This window comes from Equus przewalskii, chromosome 18 (assembly GCF_037783145.1).
Source record: "Equus przewalskii isolate Varuska chromosome 18, EquPr2, whole genome shotgun sequence".
In the NCBI taxonomy this organism is placed as follows: Eukaryota; Metazoa; Chordata; class Mammalia; order Perissodactyla; family Equidae; genus Equus; species Equus przewalskii.
This window is the reverse complement of record NC_091848.1, coordinates 30,312,152-30,339,332: the sequence shown is the minus strand read 5'-3', so window position 1 is coordinate 30,339,332 and position 27,181 is coordinate 30,312,152. Positions and strand designations below refer to the sequence as shown.

General features: G+C 34.8%; 1 protein-coding gene across 2 annotated transcripts in view; it reads right to left on the bottom strand.

Annotated features, from left to right (window-relative positions):
- OSTN (osteocrin) overlaps positions 1-26,884 on the bottom strand; it is a 47,932-nt gene extending 21,048 nt beyond the window's left edge. The window contains exons 1-3 of one of the 2 annotated variants that reach the window (XM_070582527.1): positions 26,727-26,884; positions 14,260-14,358; positions 11,370-11,584 (exon numbers count right to left, since the gene is read on the bottom strand). In XM_070582527.1, the coding sequence (XP_070438628.1) occupies positions 11,370-11,584; positions 14,260-14,358 (314 nt within the window). In that variant the 5' untranslated portion in view covers positions 26,727-26,884. The remainder of the gene's footprint in view (positions 1-11,369; positions 11,585-14,259; positions 14,359-26,726) is intronic. The other variant, XM_008540779.2, reaches the window with a different exon arrangement.
- Between the last annotated feature and the right edge of the window lie 297 nt (positions 26,885-27,181).

Here is a 27,181-nt window from a genome sequence, read left to right as displayed (position 1 = left end):
TTTTCATCATTTCTGGGAAATTATTGAAAACATACCCGTAATCTCTTCATTCTCTTCTATTTGTTCCAACAAAACTCTCATTAATAATTTGTATGTTACAATTTCTCCTTCTGTTCTCCATCTCTGTGATATATTCTGAATCACTTCCTTAGCTTTATCCTGTGATGAATTTATTTAATCTTTTTCCAGGGCTAATCTGTCATTTATCTCATTTAGTTTTTTAAAAAATTTATTCTGGACTATTTCAGATACATGCCAAAATGGAATGGTATAATGAACTCCCATGTATCCCTCATTCTAGGTCAACAATTACCGATACATGGAAAATCTCATTTCATCTATTCCAGTCCGAATCCTGTATTATTTTGAAGTAAATCTGAGATAAATACTTTCAATTAAATATTTAAATGAAAATGTCTCTCATTTTTAATGTAACCACAGTACTATTTTCATATTTAAAGTACACAATAATTACTTAAAATCATCAAGTAGCCACCATTCACATTCACAATTTTCTCTTACATATGTGATTTTTTTTTTTTCGGTGAGGAAGATTGGCTCTGAACTAACATCTGTTGCCAATCTTCCTCTATTTTGCATGTGGGATGCTGCCACAGCATGGCTTGATGAGCAGTACGTAGGTCTAAGCCTAGGATCTGAACCTGCGAACCTTGGGATGTGGAAGTGGAGCGTGTGAACATAACCACTACACCACTGGGCTGGCACCCACATATGTGAATTTTTAAACAAATAATTGTTTGAATCAGGGTTCCCCAAAATTGTGACTAGTTAATAAGTGTCTTAGCCTACTTTAGTCTTTAGAATCCCCTTTCCCCATCATCTCTTCTTTTTTTCAAGTTCTTGTAATTTATTTATTGAAGAAACTGGATTATTTGTCCTATAGTTTCTATAGTCTGAGTTTTGCTCTTTGCCTCCCTGTGGTATGCATCCCTCTGAAGTCATTCCCTGTCTTCTATATTTCCTAAAAATTGGTACGTGATCTAGAGGCAAGACTAATTTTGGCAATTCTATTTTATAGAGAATGTTGGGTTCCTCCATCAGGAGACATATCATGCCTTGCTGGTTTTTCTTTGTGATGCTAGCAGTAAGTGATGATCATTGTCTAGATCCGTCATTTCATTAGAACCTGCAAAACAGAGATATTCTAATTCTATCATTCCATCTTCATTTATTAGCTGGAGTAATGCTATAAAGAGGAATTTCTACATCTAATTCTATCATTTCCTCATTGCTTTAGCTGTAAAAATTCTATAAAGAGAAGTTTCCACTTCATCCACTATTAGTTACTTAGTGGTGCAATTCACACAAGAAAAGTAGGTTTAATGTTCTCTATTTACAAATTTTCAAAGTGATGAATTTATAACTAGCATTCTCCAAAAAGGATCAATTCTTCTTTAAAATATAATTTTTAATTCAGAGATTTAAACCTTTACTGCATTACAGTTAATATTTTTATTGATGCTCAGATTGCCATACTTGGCCAGAGTGAATCTCTTTTAATGGCTCTTGAGTTTTTTGACCTGAACTTAATTATAGCAGGCTTCCTTGTTATCAGGTATGGCAAGATATTCAAGCTCAATTTGTACATTTTCTGCCCTAACTCTTTTTGGGAGGAGCTCAAATTTCTTGAAGTGAGAAATGATATTGAAAGATGACAATCTGGGCACTAAAGTTGCTCATTGTCCCTAGATCAGTGATTGTTCTGCAGCATTTCCAGTGTAGAGACTGAATCATAAGCTCAAGCCGACAGTAATTCATACATGTGAGTTCAGACTAATATGAATGTCTCAGGGACATCCCATTTTGAAATCATGGGATATTTAAGGACCAGGAGTTTTTATTTTATTTAACATGTTCAACTTACAGCTTGATCTCATTTTTATTCCATGCTGTGAATCTCAGTTCTTAACAGCACCCGGAATGACAGAATTAGAATATCAAATAAAGACTTATTTGCTTTTCCCACAATACACAATCAGGAATCTCAGAATAGCAGTAATAATAGTACTACCAACGATATAATTTCTGAAAATAATTTTGTTTTTCTTTTTTCTATCAGGGCTTTTTATCTTGTATATTTCAATAAGTCTATACAGTCAAATTTTTTTATTTCATCAATTAGAATGAATCTAGTTTGTGTAGTAATGCCATCAACTAATATATATATTTAATTAGTTTCAGTTATTTTTTAATATTTAGGTATAACAATTTATTATTTTTATAATTATGTAAAATACTGAAATGGTTCTGAAATCAAAACAAGGTATATTCAAATAAGTCTAGCTTTTATTTTTGATCCCTTTATTCTTTTTTCATCTTTCTTTTTAGATAAGCATTTAAAAATATTTTATATTTATCCTTTTATTATTTTTTTTTAGGAAGATTAGCTCTGAGCTAACATCTGCCACCAATCTTCCTCTTTTTGCCGAGGAAGACTGGCCCTGAGCTAACATCTGTGCCCATCTTCGTCTATTTTATATGTGGGGCGCCTGACACAGCATGGCTTGACAAGTAGTGCATAAGTCCATACCAGGATCTGAACAGGCAAACCCTGGGCTGCTGAAGTGGAGAGTGCGAACTTAGCTGCTGTACCACTGGGCTGGCCCCTATCCTTTTACTTTTTTAATCTCAGAATTTTTGTATTTGTATTGCCATTTTTAAAGTAGCATGCTGTAGTCAAGTTTATACATCTTGCTCTTACTAATTAACAATGTCATAAAACTCACCCTATGTAGACATAACTCAGAGATATTGTGGTTCATTTCCAGACCACTACAATAAAGTGAATATTGAAATAAGGTGAGTCACACAAATGTTTTGGTTTTAGTGGATATAAAAGTTACGTTTATACCATACTGTAGTCTATTAATTGTGCAATAGCACTATGTCTAAAAACCAAGGTACATTCCTTAATTAAAAAAACTTTATTGCTGAAAAATGCTAACCATCATGTGAGCCTCCAGCCAGTTATAATCTTTTTGCTGGTGGAGGGTCTTGCCTCCATCTTGAGGCTGCTGACGGATCAGAGTGGTGGTTACTGAGGATTAGGGTGGCTGTGGCAATTTCTTAAAATAAGACAACAATGAAGTTTGCTACATGGACTGACTCTTCCTTCCATGAACCATTTCTCTGTAGTGTGCCATGCTGATTGATAGCACCTTACCTACAGAACTTCTTTCAAAATTGGAGTCAATTCTCTCAACCCTGCTGCTGCTTTATCAACTAAGTTTACATACTGTTCTGAGTCTTTTCTTGTTATTTCAACAATCTTCACATTATCTTCACCAGGAATAGATTCTATCTCAAGAAACCACTTTCTTTGCTCGTCCATAAGAAGCAACTCCTCATCCATTAGTTTCATCATAAGATTGTAGCAATTCAGTGACATCTTCAGGCTCCACTTTTAATTCTAGTTCTATTGCTATTTTCACTGCATCTGCAGTTGCATCCTCCACTGGAGTCTTGAACCCCTCAAAGTCATCCATGAGGGTTGGAATCAACTTCGTCCAAACTCCTGTTAATGCTGATGTTTTCACCTCTTCCTATGAATCATGAATGTTCTTAATGGCATCTAGAATGGTGAATCCTTTCCAGAATGTTTTCAATTTGCTTTGCCCAGATCTATCAGAGGAATCACCGTCTATGGCAGCTATAGCTTTATGAAATGTATTTCATAAATAATGAGCCATGAAAGTCAAAATTACTTCTTGATTTGTGGGCTGCAGAATGGATGTTGTGCTAGCAGGCATGAAAACAACATTAATCTTATTGTACTTCTCCATCAGAGCTCTTGGGTGACCAGATGCATTGTCAGTGAGCAGCCATATTTTGAAAGCAATCTCTTTTTCTCAGCAGTAGGTCTCAACACTGGGCTTAAAATATTCAGTAAACCATGTTGTAAACAGATGTGCTGTCGTCCAGACTTTATTCTTCCATTTCTAGAGCATGGGCAGAGTAGATTTAGCATAATTCTTAAGGACCCTAGGATTTTCAGAATGGTAAATGAGCGTTGGTTTCAATTTAAAGTCACCAGCTGCATTTGCCTCTAACGAGAGAGTCTGCCTGTCCTTTGAAACTTTGCAGCCAGGCATTGACTCTTCCTCTCTAGCTCTGAAAGTCCCAGATGGCATCTTCTTGCAATAGAAGGCGATTTCATCTACACTGAAACTCTGTTGTTAGTGTAGCCACCATCATTAATCGCCTTAGCTAGACCTGGATAACTTCCTGCAGCTTCTCCATCAGCACTTGCTGCTTCACCTTGCACTTTCACGTTATGGACACGGCTTCCTCCCTTGAACCTCAGGAACCAACCTCTGCTAGCTTCAAACTTTTCTTCTGCAGCGTCCTCACCTCTCACAGCCTTCACAGAATCGAAGAGAGTTAGGGCCTTGCTCTGGATTAGGTTTTGGCTTAAGGGAATGTTGTGGCTGATTTGATCTTCTATTCAGATCATTCAAATTGTCTCCGTATCAGCAATAAGGCTGTTTTGCTTTCTTATCATTCCTGTGTTCACTGGAGTAGCACTTTTAATTTCCTTCAAGAACTTTTCCTTTGCATTCACAACTTGGCAAACTGGCACAAGAGTCCTAGCTTTCAGCCTATCTTGACTTTCGACATGCCTTCCTCACTAAGCTTAATCATTTCTAGCTTTTGATTTAAAGTGCAAGACATGCAAGTCTTCCTTTCACTTGAACACTTAGAGGCCATTTTGTATTATTAATTGGCCTAATTTCAATATTGTTGTGTCTCAGGGAATAGGAAGGCTCGAGGAGAGGGAACCAGGGAACGGCTGGTTGGTAGAGCAGTCAGAACACAGAACATTTATTGGTTAAGTTCTCCAACCATTTTCTTACCCCATTTTTCCATACCCTTGTTCTTTTTCTTTTCTATTCTTAAAAGTTCTTTCTTTATTAACCTTTGTCTTTGATATAAGTTACAAATATTTCTCCAATTTATTCTTTTTGATTTTACTTTGATTGATGGTTTCTTTTGCTATGGAAACTTTAAAAAAATAGATAATCAAATGTATCTGTTTTTTACTTATTTTTTCTGAATTTTTCTGGATTTTGCATCAGAATTTAGAAGACTTTACCTATTCCTTCTCTGCATAGAACTTCACCAAAGTTTTCCTTGAGTACCTATATGGGTTTATATGTTTTTTCATCCAAATTTATCATCCATTTAGAATTTATTGTACTGTATACTTTGAAAATGGATCAATTTTATCTTTTTGCCATATTCCAAAATCACTTATTCAAAATTTTTCCTTTTACTATCCTTTTACTAATATGAGATGCTGCTTTTTTAACATATTAAAGTTCCATATAATGATTGGCTTTGTTTCTTGAATTTCTGTTCTGTTTTATTTGCTTTTGGTTTATCCATGGCTTGATATTATGCTATTACAAAGAAAGGAAAATAAAATACCTAAAAATATTTGGTAGGGCTCTTCTTCCTTCTTTTTTTCATGGTTTTCCCGGTAGGCTAGTTCCAATTCTTTCAAATGATCCTTATGGTGAACTTCTTTAGCTCTAAAAAAACTGTTGGTATTTTTTGGGAATTGTGTTGTTTGCAATTTAACTTGGGAAGAGCTGACATTTTTCTGCTTTTGACTCTTTTGATGCAAGATTGTAGTATAGTATGTGTCTTCATTTGGTCGAATTTATTTTTTGTATTTTAGCTTTATTTTTGTAGTTTTTCTTACGTATTCTTTGGACAATCTTTGTTAGCTTTATGCCCATGTATTTTCCTATCTTTATGCTATTGTAAATGGGGCCTACCTGGTTTCTGTTTGTATATATCAAAAGAGTTTTATTGTACTTGGTCTTCATTGATTATCTTGGTTTTCTAACTTGTCATTTGTAAGCAAACATAGTTTTACTTCTTCCTTCCCAATTCTTATGCCTGTAAATGTTTTTTGTTGTCTAAACCATTTCCAAATTGCAGTGGAAATAATGGGCATGGCTTTCTTGTTCCTCATTTTAGTAAAGTCTCCTATATACCTCACCATTAAGTAAAATATTGACTTTTGGGCTGAGGTATACATAACACACACACACACACACACACACACACACACACATCATGTTAAAGAAGTATGTCAGTTCTTATTTTGTTGAATTTAAAAAATATGTGAATAAATGTTGAACTTTGTCTATACCCTTTCTTCTTTCTCTGGATATGATCACATACTCTTTCTTCATTGTTCTGTTAATATGATGGATTATATTAAAGAAATTCCTAATATTGAACCATACTTACTTTCCTGGAATAAACCCCACTGGTTAAGGCATGTTATATTTTTAAAGCATTGTTGGATTGCTTGCTAACATCTTATCTATTGTGTTTTGCATTGATATTCATATATAAGATAAGTCTAAAGGTTCCATTTTAAAATGTAATACTTGTGATTTGAGGGTCAATGTTATATTTGTTTCAGGAAATGAACTTGGAAAATTTACTTTCTTATCATGCTCTGAAAAGTTAAAATAACATTGGGTATCTGATAATTTAAGACTTGGTAAAATTCTCCTGTGAAAATATCTAGATCTGGTGCTGTCTCTTGGCAAGGTTTAAAGAAAAAAAAATTCTCCATGGTAATTGGACTGTTTTTGTCTTTTTGGGGGGGTCAATGTTTGTAGATTATATTTTTCTAAAATTTTATCCATTTTTTCTAGGTCTTCAATTTATTTAGGCAGAGTTGAGCAAAGTAGCTTCCTATGCTTTTCTTATATTCTTCTGTTTTGATGGTTATTTCTGTCTTGTCATTGCTAATTTTGTGAAGTTGCTTTCTACTTTTTTCTTAACTAGGTTAGCTAGTGGCTTGCCTTTTGTTGTTTTAAGAAAGACAGTTTTGCATGTATTTATTATATCCTGTGTTTGCTTTAAAAACTTACTGATTTCAGATTTTATCATTAATTTCTACCTTCTGCTTTTTCCCCCCTGCTTTTTCTGCCTAACTTTGCTATTCTTTCTAGATTTTTGTTGTGTAGTGTTTGCTTTATTTTTACTTTTATTACTATAATGCTGATTCTTATCTGGTGTTTGCTTTATCTGCCCATAATATTACATTTTCTATATTATTATTTTCAATAAAATATGTAAACTTATTTTGTATTCCTCTTTGACCCAATAACTAATGTAATGGCATGGTTTATACATTCCAGATTTATACCTTCTTGTTTTCTGGTTTTGTTATTAAGTTCTGGTTTCATTGTATTTTAGTTAGTGAATGCTTTTGCATTAGATCTGTTCTTTAGAATTTCTTGAGGGTTTGTTTGTCATCTCAGATGTCATAAATTTTGTGAATATTCCGTATGCACGTGAGAAGAAGTTATATTTTCTATCTGAAGTTCAGAGTTCAAAGCAGATTTATAAATTCTATAAATTTCAATATATAATCTGTCTTGGATTTTAAAAAATGAATTAACGTCTCCTATTAGTAATACTTCTTTTTTTCTATTTCTCAGCATTCCCTGTGGTTTTTCTTTGATAGATATTGTTGCATCTTTTTTTATTTTTAATTTATGATTTTTCTTGTATAATCCGTCCATTCTTTTGTTGTCAACCTTTATAAATCTCTTTATTTTTAGTTGTGTCTCCTAAACACAGAAAAGCGTTGAATTTTCCTTTATCAGCCAATCTGAAAATACTTGTATTTTAATAGGCAAGTTACATCTGTTTACATTTACTGATATGATCAATATTTTTTGAAATCCATCATATTTTGTTATATTTATATATATGAATCTTTTATACAAAGTTTTTCACTTCATCTTATTTTATTGTGTTTTCTTTTTTATAGGAAAGTTTTAGTTTTTATTCTTTCTTTTTCTTGCACCCGTCTCCACAATGGAGTTCGCGAACTTAACCACTTCTCCACGGGGCTGGCCCCTTAATTTTTATTCTGGTTATTTTTGTGCTAATATTTTTATATGAAAATCCTTGTTCCTCTCTCTTTTCAGTTTTTGTCTTTTATTAATTAGAAAAAGATTCATTACATTTAGTTGGTATTCCTTTTTGCTTCTTCTCCATGTCTCCAGGCAACTAATTGTTGTTATATCCTTTTATTCCCGGTTAATAGCCATGAAGGAATCAAAAAATCATTCTAAATTTATATGCTCTTACTATTGTCCCTCAGTTGTTTGATACTTTGATGTATCTATATTGTCAGACTGTATAACTGTAACACATGGCACTCTTTTCCTTGCAACCATCATTTCACTTTAATTTTAAAGTTATGCTCACACCAATTCTTATGATGATATCTCTCCAGTCATTTTGTTTGCCTGAAGAAACTCATCTAGTAGCTTCCTCAGAAAGCGCTCATGAGAACAATATTCTCTAATTTTTTGCACACTCATAATAGTTTATTTTTAACTCATATATAGAAATCTGTTTAAATGGATACTAAATGCTTGTCAATTTCCCTTTATTCTTTGTAAGCTATGTCAGATATATACATATCTCTAACATGTCTATAGATATATATCTATATATCTGTATATCTAACATATATAGATACATGTTAGAGATATATATCCTAATACAGTCTCTCTTTATGACACTTCCTGCAGAAATTATTGTGATGAAATCTCAATGTAGATTATATATATTGATAAAATTAATGCAATATATATTTGGTATATATTCTATGTATGCTATTATAAGTTTATATATAAATATTTACATATAACATTTATATATTGATTTTCAAATTATTTAATAGACTATGTTGCAAGATCCAGGAATCAAAGAAATAAGACTTCTTATAAGACACTTATTTTCTCCACTTATTTCTTGGATTTCCATGGCCTTCTTTATAAATTGCTCTTTAAACATATTTTTTTCTTGCTTTGTGTTACAACTCATTATAAATATTTCTATGTTTCTTATTAATATTTGATTTCTTTGAGGGGTAGGGACTATATTTTCCTCCTCTTTTCCACCATAGCCCAACACAGTGCCTAGAACATAAATGAAACTAATTTGTATTTGTTTAATTAAAATAGGTCTGAATTTCAACATGTAAGTGTGAGATTATTTTTCAGGTACAGGTAGGATAAATTATAGTCCCAAAGTGATGATTTTATTTCCTAGTGTAGCTTTGAGAATCTTTCAGAACAGAAGTCTAGCAAATTGCATCCTGCATGTTGAGAATCATTGAATATAGCAAAGTCATAGACCCAGGCACAAGCAGGACAAGTCCTAGAACTCCATGTAACCAGGTAAGACTGGAGCAAAGAATGTGGAGACAGGTGCAAGAAATAATGAGGTGCCAGATTATAAAATTCTTCATAGGATTTACATAAGGAGCTTGCTTTTATCTCATAAGCAATGGGGAACATTTCACAAAAAGATTCTTGTGTTAGATGATCCCCCTCATAGCAGAGTAAAGGACATATTGACGATAAAGGGGTGGTGATGGTGGTGGAAGTAGAGATGAAGAAAGAACAGAGAAAGAATAAAGATACATGCACCTCTATGTTCACTGCAGCATTATTCACAATAGCCAAGACTTGGAAGCAACCTAGATGTCCATGAAGGGACGAATGGATAAAGAAGATGTGGTAGACATACACAATGGAATACTACTCAGCCATAAGAAATGATGAAATCCGGCCATTTGTAACAACATGGATGGACTTTGAAGGTATTATGCTGAGTGAAATAAGTCAGAGGGAGAAAGTCAAATACTCTATGATCTCACTCATATGTAGAAGATAAAAACAATGACAAACAAATGCATAGCAACAGAGATTGGATTGGTGGTCACCAGAGGGGAAGGGTGGAGGGGGGAGGGCAAAATAGGTGATTAGGCTCACATGTGTGGTGATGAACTATAGTTAGTTTTTGGGTGGTGAACATGATGTAATCCACACAGAATTTGAAACATATTATGATGTACATCTGAAAGCTATATAATGTCATAATCCAATGCTACTGCAATAAAAAAAATAGAATATATGGTATATATGCACAATGGAATACTACTCAGCCATAAAAAATGATGAAATCTGGCCATTTGTGACAACATGGATAGACCTTGAGGGTATTATGCTAAGCAAAATAAGTCAGAGGGAGAAAGTCAAACACTGTATGATCTCACTCATAAATAGCAGGTAAAAATGATAACAAACAATCAATAGAAACAGAGATTGGATTGGTGGTTACCAGAGGGGAAGGGAGGAGGGAGGAGGGCACAGTTGTAATTAGGCACATGTGTGTGGTAATGGATTGTAATCAGTCTCTGGGTGGCGAACATGATGTAATCTACACAGAAATCAAAATATAATGATGTACATCTGAAATTTACATAATGTTATAAACCAATGTTACCGCAATAAAAAAATTATTCTAACCTAAAAAAAAAGAATAGAGAAAGAAAAAATATGAAAAAGGTAAGGCCAGAATTAGGGAAGCCTTAACAGGAAAGGATATTCTGGAGATATTTAACATATAAAACAAATAGGAGTTAGAGAATTTAGTGAAAAATGGAATGTTTAGAGTGAGCAAAAGGAATTCTGGTGAGTAAAAGGAATCCTAGTAAATTCCCCCAATTCCAGACATTGCTAATTGGGTGGTCTCTTGTGCCATTGCTAACACGAAATGTACAGCATGAGAAGCAGATATTTAGGGGGTAGAAAACGAATTGTTTGGAATGACTGCTTTGAAGTACTGAGTTACTCAGTGATGACAGGGAGACTTAATTACTCTAATTCTGTTATCATAATTAACAGCTTACACAGCACTCATTTGATTTTTATGGCGGTAAGTAATTATCCCCATTTTACAGATAAATAAGTTGAGCATCACACAGGGTAAGATTCTTTTAGAAGTCACATGGTTAGAAATGATCAGAAATTTGACTTAAACACACGTGTTTCAACTCCAAGTCCTGAGAGCTTTCCACTACATTTTGGTATAGGACGCACTCACAAAATTTGGAAAGCTTTGCATCATGGGTAATAATAAAAGTAGTATTCTGGTTACCTCTATTAAATAGAAAACCCAGTTCATCAGAACATTTATCCCATTGCACACTCATTTCCACTTACCTCTCAAATACTGTCATGTCTCCTAATAACTATTTTGTATCTATACACAACAGAATCTTCCTTGGGAAATAGCATGATAAAAATATTAATGCATACTGTAGCAATCATTTTTCTCCGTAAACGGTTATTTCCAAAATCATACTACTAAGCGCATGAGTTACCTAACACAATGTCAAATCTGCTAACCTACAAGGTTTTCATTGGATTTTTAACGTGGAATTCTCTCTGTTTCTGAACTCAGAGTGGAAGAATTAAAAAAATAAAAGCGTTTCTTCTCCAAGAGTTCCTTACCTCTGTTTACCTTTATGCTCTAGAGAGCCAGCTGAGAGTCGGTCCAGGGGGGAGCCAAACCCAGAGAAGCTTCTTTTCTTCTTTGTTTCAATCACGTCATTCTCCAGAGACACAAGTTCATCAAGAAGCAAGAGTTTTGCTGCCAGATCAGTGGCTGATTTCTCTTCCCTGACTGTGGGTGGTGACTGCACATGTATGACTCCAGAATCAAAGGCCTATAGGGCAGGAAGGTGATTCCACTCGTTAAGAAAAAGAAATCTCAAATATGTATAATCGTCTGCATTTGGCTTTTGCTGTCTTTAGCTGATGTGCCTGTCATGAAATTTGATTTCTTGTGGAGTTATGGTCCGGAGAGAAAGACTTTGGGGGCAAAACCCCACAGAGGTGAAGTATATCCAAAAGAAATTAAACACACACACACACACCCCCAAAGAAAAAAAAGGAAAAACTCCAGGCTTGCCTCTAAAATTTAGCATATTAACTGATCATTCTTTCAGATTCTTTCCCAGTATCAGCTGCGTCTTTCCTTATCATTCCCATAGCACTTTATACGACTTTCCTCATTACACTTATTACATTTTCCTTTGATTGATTCCAATATATTTGTGTTGCATATTAGATTGTGAGTAACTGGAAGGCAATGACTATGTCTAATCAGTCTTTCATTTCCTCTGTTCAATGCCTATCCCAGTATTTTGCTCACAGTTAGTACTCAATGAATTTATGATGAATATTTATTGAATGAATTCTGAAAAAACGAAACCTCATGCTGTTTTATTTTCACTATTCATTCATACTTTGTTGATTCAAGCCTCTAAGCATCCACTACGTACCAGGATCTGTATTAGTCCTGAGGGATAGAAAAATGAACAAAATCCAGTCTCTACCCTCAGGCAGCTTACCATCTCCATCCATGTGATTTATTAACAAATATTAATGAGTGTCAATAGTGAGTCAGAGCTAACCCAGTGACTTTACTATCTCTTGTAAGATTTCTTGTTTGTTTATTTGTCTCTTACACATATTGCCACTTTGCGCTTCATCCAAGTCATAAAAGTATGAGTGTCCAGTTTGTGAAGTCTGTCTTTTCCTTTCCAAACCCCACTCACAGCATTTTTTTAAATACTCCTATTAACAATCTCAAGACATTGTATAGTCCAGGGGATGTTATTTTTTCCCCAAGACGCATATAATATTCCCCTATAGCAAGAAACTTTAGCTCCAGGTATCTCTTCTTTTTCCCTTTTTAGACACATTATTCCATGTGCCATACTCTTGGTCTTGGCAAGACTCTTTTAGTTCACTTCCTATCTTTCTTCTTCTATTATTTTTTCTATTCTCTTTCTATTCTCTTCATTTTCTCCAATAAAATGAAAGAGCAGTACTTTCTTTTACTTTTTTTTCATTTTCCTTACATTTATTATTATAGGCTTCCTTAAATTCAGCAGTTTTTTAAAATTTTGTTTTCACAGATTCAGATTGTAATATAATCTTTTTTTAATAAGCTGAGTGTATTTTATTCTCTTTTTATTGCAGTAACATTGGTTTATAACATCATATAAATTTCAGGTATACATCATTGTATTTCAATTTCTGTGTAGATTACATCATGTTCACCACCCAAAGACTAATTGCAAGAATAGCATACCGTAAGAATAGCACTTTCTAAGCCTTTTCATCATTGACTCAAGCAACTCTTGAAACACTTATAGTCTGACACACAGACTCAAAGCTATTGAGCCTCCTCTTCGCTAAACCAATCAAATCTACGCTGAGTCTGGTCAGTTCTCTCTGGAAAACCCCTCTTGCCCTGCTGTTCCGATTTCCATCAGAGATGGCTTTCATCAGGCCCTCTTGACTGCTTAGTGTACACTCTTAATCCCCTTATAACTTGTTTATCCCCTATCTCCCTCTCTTTTCCATTCTATCCCAAATGATGCCATGAAGTTAATTATCCACAACACTACTTTCATCATACAAAAGGAAAATTAAAAATCTCTACAGCTCTTTGTTACTTACAATGCAAAGTCCACAATATGGTTCCAAACTCCTCTTAAAATCTCATGTTCTATCACTTCCCTATATAAGCTTGACAACATAGAAACTGGAGAAGGGAAGGTTGCTATAATCATGAGAAACACTAAGGAGCAGGAGATAAACCTTCGAAGGGCAAAGACAGGAGATATTTTATTATCTCTCAGAGCATCCTCCAAAAAAATGTTTTCATTCTTCCAACTGACACACATACAAAATACAGGGGTTTTCTTTGTTTCTTTTTCTTTCTTTCTTATTTCTTTTTAAACATATTCTTAATCCTCAGAGAAAAAATTATAGAACTTAATTAAAACTTGTCCTTCAGTAAAATCCATTTCAGATTCTCACTTTGTTATTTAAGAAGTACAAAGAATATGTTTCTAATAAGATCAAATAAGCCAAATTAACTTTTCTCTGTGTGGCGATGTCCTCAAATTTCTTTTCCTTTGTAGTTTAGTCACGGCCACAAGAAAACATTTGTTCAATAATAAAAAGTTTGGCCCAAACTACTCAAATTTTGACATGTAAACAACTTCAAATTTCACATAAAAGGACTTCATCTTTATGTAATTGATTTAATTATAAATATGGCTGAAATGATAATGAATTTTCTCTTATGCTTTTTTGTTCAAGGGATACAAACCTTTGTTATTTTTATTTATTTATTTATTTAGCATTTAGATATCTTGCTTTCTCTGAATCCAGGGTGAGGATAAGACATAGAAAAAATTCCTATTTGCTTGATTTTGTGGGTCGAGTCATCTCCCTATTTGTCAGCAGCACTTGCTTCTGACATTAGCAGAAATGGCTTATGTTCATAAAAACACATATGGTCGCTTAAGCTAGTTTCCGTTACCTCTGTTGTGACATCCACTGAGAGCACTTTTCCTGAGCTCCACAGCATCAACATCACAGCCAGGATCAAATGTGCACTTGCCAATCTCCAGTCCAGCATCTAAGGGTCACATACATCACGGTTAACATTTCTTAGTGTGGCACATAAAGATAGAAAACGAAAAATCCGATAGAGCTTGTTATAGACAGGTGATAAACCAAATTATTCAGCTTCTTTGTGCTGGAGTTCACCTCTGCAAAACTTAAATAATACTTAATAGAAACTGTCAATCTCCTAGGATGAATTCTATGGAGACTTCATTTCCATGGAAACCTAGACTGGGGTTGTACAGCTATAATCATTATTTAATTCAAAGTAACCCAAGTCTGAGAAATCTAGTTTGTGTAATTTTATTCTTTGACTGTCTAAGTCAGGGATTATAACCTCACGTACCTAAGGGGAAATGTGTAAAATTGGCCAGGTATGAGAGAATACGGCTGGGTGGGGTCTGTGATCAGCCAGAGAGAATGTGCTGTGTCCTAAAGCATTTAAATTCAAAATCTGAAAAACAGCACAGATCTAATAGGAGAATATCTTTATGTCCCTGTGATATGTCAGGATTTCTTAAGCAAGATTCAAAAGGTGAATCTCTTAGATTAGAAAAAAATATTAAATTCATCATATCACAGTTGAAAAATTCTGTATGGTAGGATATAATAAACAAATTACAAAGTGGAATATATTTTCAACAGATATGAAAAAGAAAGATTAGCATTTGGAACATTTAAATAACTCTGATAAATAAAGTTTTAAAAATAGACACAATTAAGTAAAAATGGGTCAAAGTTTGTAAGGAGACATATATCTGAAAGTTCATAGCCTCATTGTTTATAGTAGTAGAAAACTGAAATCGACTCAAGTAGGAAATGGATTTATCAGTTGAGGTGTAATCATACTAGGGACTTAAAACAAATAAATATACGTGTATTTACTGTTAAAACAAATGACCTAATTGTTATGTGTATTTATATGTATGCATTTCAGAAAAACAGTTTTGGGGGAAAATCAGAATTTCTAGAACAATACATATGGAATGCTACCATGTTACCTAAATTGGAAATATACAAAGCAATTCTATATATTTTGAAATCTACATATAATTAAAGTATAAACCGATGAAACTTGATTCATGATTATGCTTGCCTCTGGGGAAGATGGGAAGGAAATAAGATTATGGAGGAAACATAGATAGTTTTTATCTCTCTCTATTTTTTAAAGCAAATATGTCAAAATATCACATTTGTTAATTCTGTGTGGTAAGCACAAAGATGTGCCATTTATACACTTATGACTTTTTACATGAACAGCTACGGTACATCCAATTAAGGCTTATCTATGATCTGTATCAGGCCTACTGGCTGCCAGATTGGCCTCTGGGAAAGAGGGAGGCGGTGCCCGGCTGGGTGAAGATGAGGGACTGAGCTGTGACAGAATGGGCTTGACTTTGCCGCTTAGTACACGACTTTGGGAAGTCCCCCAGTCCATCCTTTATGAACGAGAAGTCGCACTAAACTTCGATTTCCTTAAAAAAAATGATTTGGAAACCTGCTGGGAGCAGAAAGGCAAGGATGCTAGGATGGAGCTGAAGAACTGAATTTGAGTCTCATTTTTGCTTTAGTGTTAGTGTGACCTTGGGTGTGTATCACTTAACCGACTCGACCTTTATTTTCCGTATCTGTGAAGTGAGGAGTAATTCTCACCTCAGAAGAGCTTTGAGAGGATTGAATTGATTCATGCATAACTTCTTTATCCCATATAGTATTTATCATTTATAAATCAAAGAACATTTATAAGTTACTACTAAGTTTTACTTCAGTAACTACATTCTCTTTGGTGTGACCCAAGATTTTCTTTATGTTTCTTCCTTAAAATACTGTTTTTGTGAACCTCAGTGTAGATCTTGGTAATCAATGTTATCTGCTAGAATACAGACAAATACAAGTATTTTATATAGACAGAGAAGCATCTGTATTTCCTTGTGTGTTAAGGCTTAAAATAGAGATAAAATATTTTAGCATTGTCTATGACATTTATTTATCAAATATAATCTTAATTTTCACATAATGTAGTCTAAACTACTTCTTCATTATGTTACCAATTAGTCTATTTTGGAATCTGGTCACATCTTAGTCACTAGCTGCTTCTCTGTATTCCATCTTTTCTGGAAGAGGGCAGTAAATTGTCTCTGTGTTCTCTTTCTGACAAATTGATATTTAAGCTGAGTTTTTTGGTAAGTGTCAACAACAATAAGTCACGATTATGTCTCTAAATTGAGACGGTAGAAGAATAACGAGAAAGGATGCAACAGTTACCTGGTAAAAATACCAACCAAAACCTGTATCACCTACTCCTTTAGAAAATCCGCCACTGAATCGTATTTTTCCCTTCTGGATTTGCTCTTTGACTTTCGTCAACAAAAAGGAAGATATATGAAAAACAAAACTCTTTTAAAAATGATCTCACAATTCTGGCTTATCTTTCTAAAAATAGCTTTCTCATTCAATCAAAGATAAACTACAATTGTGGTGTTTTTCTTCCTCGTTTTCTATCACGTTAAAAACAGGTCACAAAGTGTGAAATTGCCCAATTTTATAAGCCTTTCCATGTGGATTTCCTTTAACTATTTTTACGCACATTTTACTGACCAGGTTTCTCTCCATCTCCACAATCTTATAAATGGCAAAGAATGATGAGTGTTTATAATATTGATGATTATGTCTGAGGCATATATTTTTGTGCTTGGGTGTATATAGGAAAAATGTCATAATGTATCATCTTACAGATAACCACATCCTGATTATTTGGATAGGGCGATGTAAAAATAAATGCTGAGTTTAAATACACACATTTAATGGTTTAAAGACATGCTTGTAGCCAGTTAACCAAAAGGCCAAGTTCTAAATATGGCATTTGGTACGCTAATGAAAACAAACACCCTGGCACCTGCCACACAAAAGACATTTGATTAACTAGTTGAAACTTGATTGCTACAAAATTAGAAACAGAGGAAATTATAGGGAGGGAAGGAAAAGACCAGGTTCAGCCCCATTTCTCTATTTTGTTGATAGTGGATAAATATAGCCCATAATTTAAAAATCTGCTCCACCCCATATACACTCCAGATCACAGAAAGAACCCTCAAAGGATGTTCATTGTATGAATATGCTAAAGTGGATGTGTTTGCAATGTTTACAGTATACCAATAAATTTTTTTTTTTGAGGAAGATTAGCCCTGAGCTAACATCTACTGCCAATACTCCTCTTTTTGCTGAGGAAGACTGGCCCTGAGCTAACATCCGTGCCCATCCTCCTCTACTTTATATGTGGGATGCCTACCACAGCATGGCTTGCCAAGTGGTGCCATGTCTGCACCCAGGATCTGAACCAGCGAACCCCGGACCACTGAATTGGAACGTGTGAACTTAACCACTGTGCCACCAGGCTGGCCCACCAATAATTTTTATTGAGTAATTTTTGAATAACATTTCTCTGAGTAGTGAGGAGCTTCAAAAGAGACAATGGGCATGGGAACTGCCTTATAAGAAGATGAGGTTTGTACTTTATTCATTTTCAGCCAGTTGGTTACTATGTGGATGAACTTTCACTTTTAAAATAATACTGCTGAATAAAGAAACATCTTACTTTACATGACATCGTAACCTTTGTTTCAAAGACTTTATCACTGTAAGAACTCATTATACCCAGAAGGGATCCTCCAATCTGGCTGGAGTGGCAGTGGAGGGAGCAAGGTGGGGAGGTGTGAAGTTTTTTTTCTTTTTAATTTTTTATGTGGTCTAAGTAGTTTATAACATTGTGAAATTTAAGTCGTATATTAATGTTTGTCAAACGCCATATAAATGTGGCCCTGCACCCCTTGTGCCCACCATCCTCCCGCCACCCCACCCCGGTAACCACAAAATTGTTCTCTTTGTCCGTAAGTTTGTTTATATTCCACATATGAGTGAAATCGTATGGTGTTTGTCTTTCTCTGTCTGGCTTATTTCGCTTAACATGATGCCCTCAAGGTCCATCCACATGGCTGCAAATGGGCGGATTATGTCTTTTTTCACAGCTGAGTAGTATTCTGGAAGGTGTGAAATTTTGTCACTTAAGTTTGGGAAACAGCACATATTCTGTATTCCTTCAAAACACTGATAGAGCACACTGACGTATGAAAGGCCTTGAAAGTCCAGTAGTAAAGCAAGTGGTTTAATTACACTAAAATCAGAATTAAATGAGAAGTCTGTTAAAATGAACAAAGATATTTGCATTACTGAGAATCAGTGGTGCAATGAGTCATTATTATTGTGAAAAAAATCTCTCAAAGGGCTAGGGCAGAAAAAGAAAAGATTCAGAATCACTGATCTAAAAAAGAAAGGGCAAACTGGGATGGGAGGAGGTGTTAGAGTAAGAGAGGATTAAGTTAAAAAAGAGAAGCAATATTAGCCAGTATCTGATCTAATGCACTTTGTAACTAATGAAACTTTTAAACTATCTGCCTTTGAGTGCTGGCTGGTGCTGAAGAAAAACAGGCTACTGAGGTGATTACAGAAATTTCTCTTCAACAATACCTGGCTTATGGATAGCAGATCTACCCATTAGAAATTCACAACAGGACTGAGTTTGGGAGTGAATCTCGGTAACTTCTGATAATTATTTCAATTTACTCTAATTTCTTGATTGGAAATACTCAAAATAGACCATCCACCCCTAAGTTCAACAAAAATTAAAAATAAAGGACTTAATTAAAGATAAAGAACTTAAAAAGTAAACTTTTAAAAAAAATTCCTCTCTTCCCACTTTGATACAGCACAGACATTTAAGTGAAATTCAATAGGACATGTTATAACGGGTCTCTAGTTCCGATACTGTGAAATGACCATGTGTGCCTGTCCGCAACGGTGCCCACAATCCTCTTTCTCTGAAAACAACGTTGTTCTTCTAGGCAAGTGGTGAGTCAGCTTGGCCCCTACGTAAGTCTGTAAAACACCAAGTTCTTCTTCTGTATACCCTTTACCCTGACCCATAAGTTATCATCACCGAGGTCTTTCTGATAATAGAGAAAAGCCCCAGGAATAGTAGATAACAGAGAGACTACAGTGTTTTATTTTAAAAGAAGGCCTAAGAGGGACAATGCTTAACATAACACATGTGTGGCTCAGTGTCATAGAAAGACCAGATCTAGGTGTTATGAGACTCAGGCCCTGCCTTGGCTCCGTTGCTATTTCATGGTATGACATTGGGCAAAACCTTTCCTGTCTAGACCGAGTAAAATGGGTTTGGTGTAACTGACTCTAAATTTGCATCTAGCTTTTTAAAAGTCTGTTGGTGAATCTGGCTCTTTTCTGGTGGAAGCGCAGACCCTGCAGGTAATGATAGCAGCTGGTGCAGGTTTAGCTAGGGAAATCTTCCTGCTGCCCCTCCGGTTAGCCAAGTCTAAGCATTAAGATTGCATCTAGGTTTTGACATAAATATGAGCCTCTTGAATTTTAAGTATTTCTAGCTGAAAATAGAAGTCCTCAAAATCTTTGGTTTTAAGATGTCATTTATGCTGAGAGATCCCATTTTACAATTGTATTTTAAAAAAGAAAAAATGCTACCAATTAAATTATGGCATGCTATCAGGTGTAAGATTCATTCCAATTTAAGAGATGTTAGGTGTGCGTCAGAATGGATGAATTACGGCATATCTATTTACTGTTAATTGTTTACTTAGCTGTTTTTTTTTTTTTTTTTTACTTTTCTTCATCATGCTTAATCATTGTGCTCAATTCTTCCACACTTTTAAAGCAAGAATTGTCAGACCTGAGGTTCCAGATTCCGTAATGTGCAGTTATATCCCCTCTTTTGGGCTCAGAGAAGGCAAGGATGGTACAATATTTAACTTATCACATACATTTTAAAATAATATAATTAATATTAAAAATTTTAAGGATTTGACTGAGTCCCTATTCCTCTGCATTTGGAGTTAATAGTTTGTATGTCTATCCAGGTAAAATAATCATTTGAATATTTTCACAGTAACCATGAATCTTCATGTTGGTGGATAAAAATTAGGGCTTTTTGATAATAGAAATTTCTATATCTGAAACCACCACCAATATCACATATACACCCATATATGTACAGTATTTTTCACATATTATTCCTCCAAAAATCTTCTCTAGATGAACTAACGAATATTTTAGAAATAAAACTCTTTCAGTCAGTAAATAGGTATTCAACATCAGAATGGTATTTTTGTGATGGTGAGGAAAAAACTCAGAATTAGACTTGAAGGACGGGGGCAAATGTTCTTACTGCACTATTTATTGGCCTGAGATCTTAAGTAAGATGTTTAAAGTGTTGAAACTGTCCAATAAAACCAACTTTATGAATTCACAAAGTTTTAATTAACTAATTTTAGTTAATTTAAAGTTATTTAATTAATTTATGAATAGCACAAATCGTTATGGGTTTGGCTTGTTTGCCAAACAAGAGCAATAGAAGTATTTAACTTTATATTTAATTTTATTTATTAAAAAGGTACAAAGACATACATTTATCTGTGGAAAAAAACTGGATTATTTTTACTGTTATTTTATCATAGTTAAAAACTTTTCAATGAGAACTCTAAATTGCATGTAAAATTTTGTAAAGTATAAGATAGCATGGAAAGATTTATGGCGTGGTACAAAAGTGATTATTACTGAACTGAAGGCAGGTCTTTGAAGCAAGTCCTTCCAGGAATGTAAAGCTTATACTCATCAACCACTTAGGGGATTTGGAGTCATTCATAGAGACCATCTGAAAAATTGATAAACAATCAACAGGATACATTACAGTTTGACATTCTACAGATAATCTTGATATTTCAGTGAGTGGCACTTGAATAAGGTGTTAAAGAAGGTTGTTTTCAGTTTCTTTGATGAATGACACAACCAGGTGCTTGAGACTCGGACTTCGGGGTCTCTTATTGGCTCTGCGATTCCACAGCCTTTGGTGAAATTGGCTCCAAGAAGAGAACTCACTGTGGCTATGGCACTTAGAACTTTAGAAGTGGCGAATTGCTTTTGGATTCTCCTAAGCTCAAATAAGAAATTTAAAATCACTGAGGATTTTCACCCAAGAGCCATTGAAATACAAATTGTAGCTTCTATCACTAACAAATATATCATCTATATCATCTCAAAAAGGTACATCTGAGAAATACTCATGGTGCTTAGCCATTTATTTAAAATTCTCTTTGAAATTTGTCATTTTCAGTAAATTGGGTGAGAAGCGTTGTGCTTTATGTTTGAGTATGATTCTGAAAGGAAGGAGCAAATTGAGATTGAGAAATGTAACATTTCACATTTCTTTTAAATTAAAATATTAAGAATGCATTCTTTCCCATTTCTCACTGCTCTTCAATCGGCAGTAGTAAATTTTCCAAACTCACAAAGCCAGCTAGAAGAAGAGCCAGAACAACTTACATTTTCAGACTCTCACTTTTGTGCTCCTTCAAGTATAACCTATTTGTAGAAGTAGAAAACATTTTTCCATTTCCAAAAGAAATGGCTTATAAAGTAAAATGTTTATGGGTGAGGTATTCTTAATGTGGCAGACACCTGCATTTTAAAATGACTTTCCCTGAATGTTACAAACCAGGAAAAATGACAATTTACTAGCATACATGTGTTAACTTATTTTAGTCTATCTGGCACCATTTTTATTCTTTTTCAGACACTATTGCCTTCCAAAATTGTAAAATTTTGTTGTTAACTATCTCTATTTCCTTTTTCTATTTGGAATTTTCAACCAGACTTCTAGTATCTTTCTTGCAAAAATTTAAGAAAGCAGAAACCTACGATGACACTTTAAAGGAAGATCTCATTCTTAAAAAGCCCAGGTATGTATGTTTAACAAAGTAGTTACTCATCACTGTAAACTCCTTGAGAGTAGGAACTACGTCGTGTTTACCATTGTATCTCAGGACACAACATAATGCCTGGCACAGAGTCAACATTGTAGGATGAACGAATGAATGAAGCGGACTTACGTGGTGGGTAAACAGGAATGCAGGGCAGATATTAATATCCCAGTTTTATTGATATGGAAATAAGGCTTAGAGAAGTGAAGAGATTTGCCCAAGCTTTACATCTGCAATAATATGTGATAAAGTTCATGCCAGACTCCTGGGTATGTCCATTAACATTTCACATCCCAGATTCTCATTCTAATGAAAGGGACATGCATCAATATTCCCCAATAATGATCCCAGTAGAGTTTAAGATTTCTCCTTATCAAACATTAATTTGTGCTTAGATCCCTGAATTACTACAGGTTTCTTGATATAAAACTATGTCACTTAGAAATAGAAGAGACTTTGTGTATGACTGTATATAAAGAAATGTGGTATTTAATTCTAATGCTTAATTATGGGAAAAACAAGAATCTTTAAAACCATGGATGAGGAAGCTGGTAGAGTTGCACATGAGCACGCTGTTTGGCCACTTGATACTGAGGCAATTTTTATGCGGTATAAAGAGGCTTTCAAAGGGTAAAGTTGGATCAATGCAGTTAAACATGGCATATGTAAGCCTGAGGATCGTGTGGAATATCACCACCTCCTTCATCCTTTATCCCACTTTGTACTTATATATAATATTTAATAAAATATTTACTTACATTTTAATTACATTAAACTAGCCAATATAATCAATGAAAAAATACTCTCTAAGATGTAAATGAAGGGCTAAAAATATAAATGTTATAATACCCAACAACAGAATGCATTTATCAGGTGTACACTGTATATCAGGCATGAGGGATACGAAGGTGAATAAGACACTCCCTCTGTCCTCCAGCTGCTCTCAGCCTGGGGAGGTGGCAACCTCTCAACCATTTGCCCTGCCCAGGGATTTCCTCCTGCAAGAGCAGTCTTCCTTGAAGGCTTCATTTCCTTGAAGCACAATTGTTGCAAATAACTTTTTTTTTTGACACTTGTATAATACTTTATTATTTTGAAATGCATCTATCTCCTTTCTTCTTCACAACAGTCATGTTAGCTCTATATGGAAAATATTATAATTCTGTTTTTTTAATAGATGAACTGACACAACCTGGGTTACTTTGGAAACCTGGTCTCCCAACTCCTGGTATTGCATGCATACTTTCTAATAGAACAAAGCACCTTAGTAGAAAGAGGTTGGTTGGCCATTAAGTTACACAGACCTGGACATGATTCCTGACTGGTCATGTCACTTAGTCTCTCTGTTTTAATATCTTCATCAGGAAAATGGGGCAAAGACTTGGTTTGTAGGTTTATTATAAGGATTAGAAATAATACAGGTGGGGTGACAGGCACAAAGTAGTTAATAAATAATAGCTGTCATTATCCTGATCCGGCCTTCTAAATATGGTAACTTTTGAAAATGTTTCTTTCCACTTTTTTGTTTTTATGAAAAAAATCTTTTTTTATCTTTGTTCATTTTAAGGAACAAAATTAGTCCTTGGAGTCTAGAATTATGGCAGAGTGATGGAAAATAAAGTATAACAAAGAAAGTAATATTGAGTGTGGGAAGGAAATTTCCCAAAGACAATTAAAAGTAGCAATCACTCTAACATTTGACGTTGCAGTGTATTATGCATTACCATTAATTTCAGCCATAATATTCCCGTGAAAAGATTAGCATACAACTATAGAGAATATCACAATGGGAAGAAAAAAAAGGGAAGAAATCTCAATTATAATTAGAGCATAATTATTCTTAAAGCTCTAATTATATCAACAAAAGAGAATTTTTAATTTACTTTTATATGATATATGTTTTGTGTTATAGTTCATAAGATATCTTTATTGACTTTGTTTTTTAAAAAATCACTCATTATGTAGTTGGAATCATGATTTTCACTGTTTTTGTAATATTGACAGTACAGCATAGTCAGGCTTGTGTCATGGAAGCAGAACCACCATGGGTGTTATGAGAATTAAGGACCTTGTTACAGAAACTAGACCTTACACGACTGCAGAGGAGGTAGAGGAAGAGGGGACATCAGTTTTTAATCTTCTTAGAGTCCTGGCATGGATGGACAAGTCAGAGCTTGCTGAGAAATACAAGCACCAAGGTGGGACCACAGGGAAGCCCATGGAGAGGTACATGGAAAGTCACAATTACGACTTGGTGGGTCTGCAGCCAAATTGCCAGTGGTAACCTGGAGGATATTTTAAAAATGCATTTTTCACATGTTTAGAGCCTTATGTGTCATGGGAATATAGAATTTTAGAAAGGAAGGGGGCATTCATTAGAAATTGTCAAATTTAACACCTTCAATAGATAGAGAGATGAGGCTCAGAGATAGTTAACTGGCCCAAGGGAGAGGAGATGAAGGGGTGCGATAAGGCAGATGAAGAACTGGAGGGAGCAGGGGGAGGCATGGCAGAGGAGTTGTTTCTGGAGGGAGAGGGTGCTTGGTGCTGAGGCCTGAGCTGATGGGGGATTGATAAGGGAGAAGGGGTAAGGCTGGTTAACAGCCAATTCAAGCCAACCAAGTTACCAGGCAATTACTGGCAGGTGATGCTAACCGCTGCCCCAGAGAGGTACCTTGAGAATTGTTTGGAGGAAGGAGGGGGAGGGCTCAGGTAAAAATGCTTCTAATCAGACATCTTCAGGCTCATGGGAGTTGGCCTGTGTAGAGAGGTGCCCAAGGCTAGGAGAGAACTTGTAGCTCACCTTTTGTACCCTCGGGGACTCCAGTGTTACTGAGGAGAGAATGAAGCCCCAGGGAAGCTGAGGGAAAGCTGTTGAAGTCAGGACTGGGATTAGAAGTCTGGTTAACTGACTTCAAAGCTGTGTTCCTCCAACAGCACCACTGAATCTAAGCAAAAGTGATCTGGTCGGTAGGGACCACAGGAGATGAAATATCGGCAAGGAGGTTAAATTAGATGATGTCTGAAGATGAGCCCCAAGATTCTGTGATACCGAGTTTTCATTCCCCAGCATAGGGAAAACTGATTGAGATAGAGCTTCCCCGGGTAGTTCTTATACTCAGAAGTGCTGGCACTTCTAGTTCTTTTGTCTCTTTCAATAATAACAGAATATTATTGAGCTCTACTTTGTGCTTAAGGCTTGCTTGAAGTTGCACAACCACATAGTGACAGAATTGGGACAGTGTTTTGGGACTGCTTACTTTGAGTTCTATTCCTTTGAGACAAGCTTAATTAATCTAATTTTATTAATCAAATGTTCAAATCACTGAAAGCATTTGAACAAGAAGTTGAAATTATAGCCTGAGGTTCCCAAACCTAGTCTACTAAACATGTCCTCTTCTCTACTGTGCATGATTTGTTATATAAGATTCAGTTCAAAACCCTGAGAAATAAGGGAGAGAAAGCAAATGTCAACCCTAAATACCTTAAATGACTTATTGAGTGAAGCAATAGTGCAATTCACTGACAAAGAGAAGACTTGTATTTATATCTATAGGAGGCTTTCCTTAGAAAAGTTCTGTAAGAGCGCTGAAGAGTAAGCACCAGGTAAAGAGAAGACACAAAATGTGCCTGATGTTTTTGGGGAGACCACTACATAAAACCTTATCAACTCTATAGATTAGAGGGTCATTAAAATCATCATAAATCAGTGTTAAAATTATTTAACTTCTAGGGTAACTCAGAAACCAATAATAGTCACATTCCTAAACCTATAGAATCTATAGCTGGAATTTGAAAGAGCAATATTTTTCAAGAACTGAATTTATTGAGTGTACACTATTCCCATAGATCAAAACCTGAAACGAACTCTTGACTTTGTTCTTAAACCAAACTCAAATGTATGTTTCAGATGAACTCTTGATTCAATCACTTATTAGCAAGAGCACTTCAAATACTGAATAGACAGGATCTAAGTCTGCTCTAAACTATGTTATTAATATCATACTTGCATATTTGAGTTTTATAAAAAGAACAACAGAGGATACTTTAGATTTGAAGAATATGGAATATAGAATTTATAGTTTGTTTAATTTAGGGAACTTTTTTAAGCTCCAATTGTGATAAAAATAAAGATAAGAAAAAAACTTTCTTTACTACCTAGGTTTTTAAAAGCAGCCCACCTCTCTACATTTAAAAATTTCCGAAGATTGGACATCTTTAATGAAAGCAAAATTAATAACGTTAACATACGGATAAAATCATTATCTTGAGTTCCCTTTCTCTTTGTTTTGAAATGGAAAATAAAAAATAATGTAATAAATATGAAATATCTGAGCAAACAATTAGCTCCACCCTAAGTTTGCATTACAAAAATATCTGCTCAGATTTTCTACTCATTTTAGAGAGGAAAATGTTACCAAAAATCATTTCTAACAAAATCAAGATATAATAAAAACATTTGAAAAGTATGTGAAAATAAAAAAATAGTTAAGAGGAAAAACAACTAAATCTTTATCAGCTTTTCTATTTAACTTACCTTGTGAAAATCAGGAGATTCTGACTTTCGAGTCCTGTCTGTGCAGTTTCTCTTAAACTCAGCCCTGATGGAGAGTTTTCTCTCTGAGTTTTTATAGTCTCAGTTATACACCCCTTACTCCAATCCCTGCCTTTGCTTTCTCTTACATCATTTCTACAGATTTTCCACTGAACATTTTCCCAAGCCTCTCTTCAATTTCTCTCTCTCTTTCTCTCTCTCTCTCATTCACTTTTCTCTTTCTCTCTCTCTCTCTCCAGTTCTTCCTCTTCATATTTATTCTATCTATTGTTTTTATCATGGCATTTAAATAGCAGTGGGAGCTTTGGCTCTGGAATATTTCAGTATACATTTTGTATTGTGTTTCGCCTTAGACTCATCGCCTCTTCCTGAGGCTTTAGTCCAGCTCCGATAGTTAGAAATCATATTTGGGAAATGAAATGCACTAAGATTTGTTA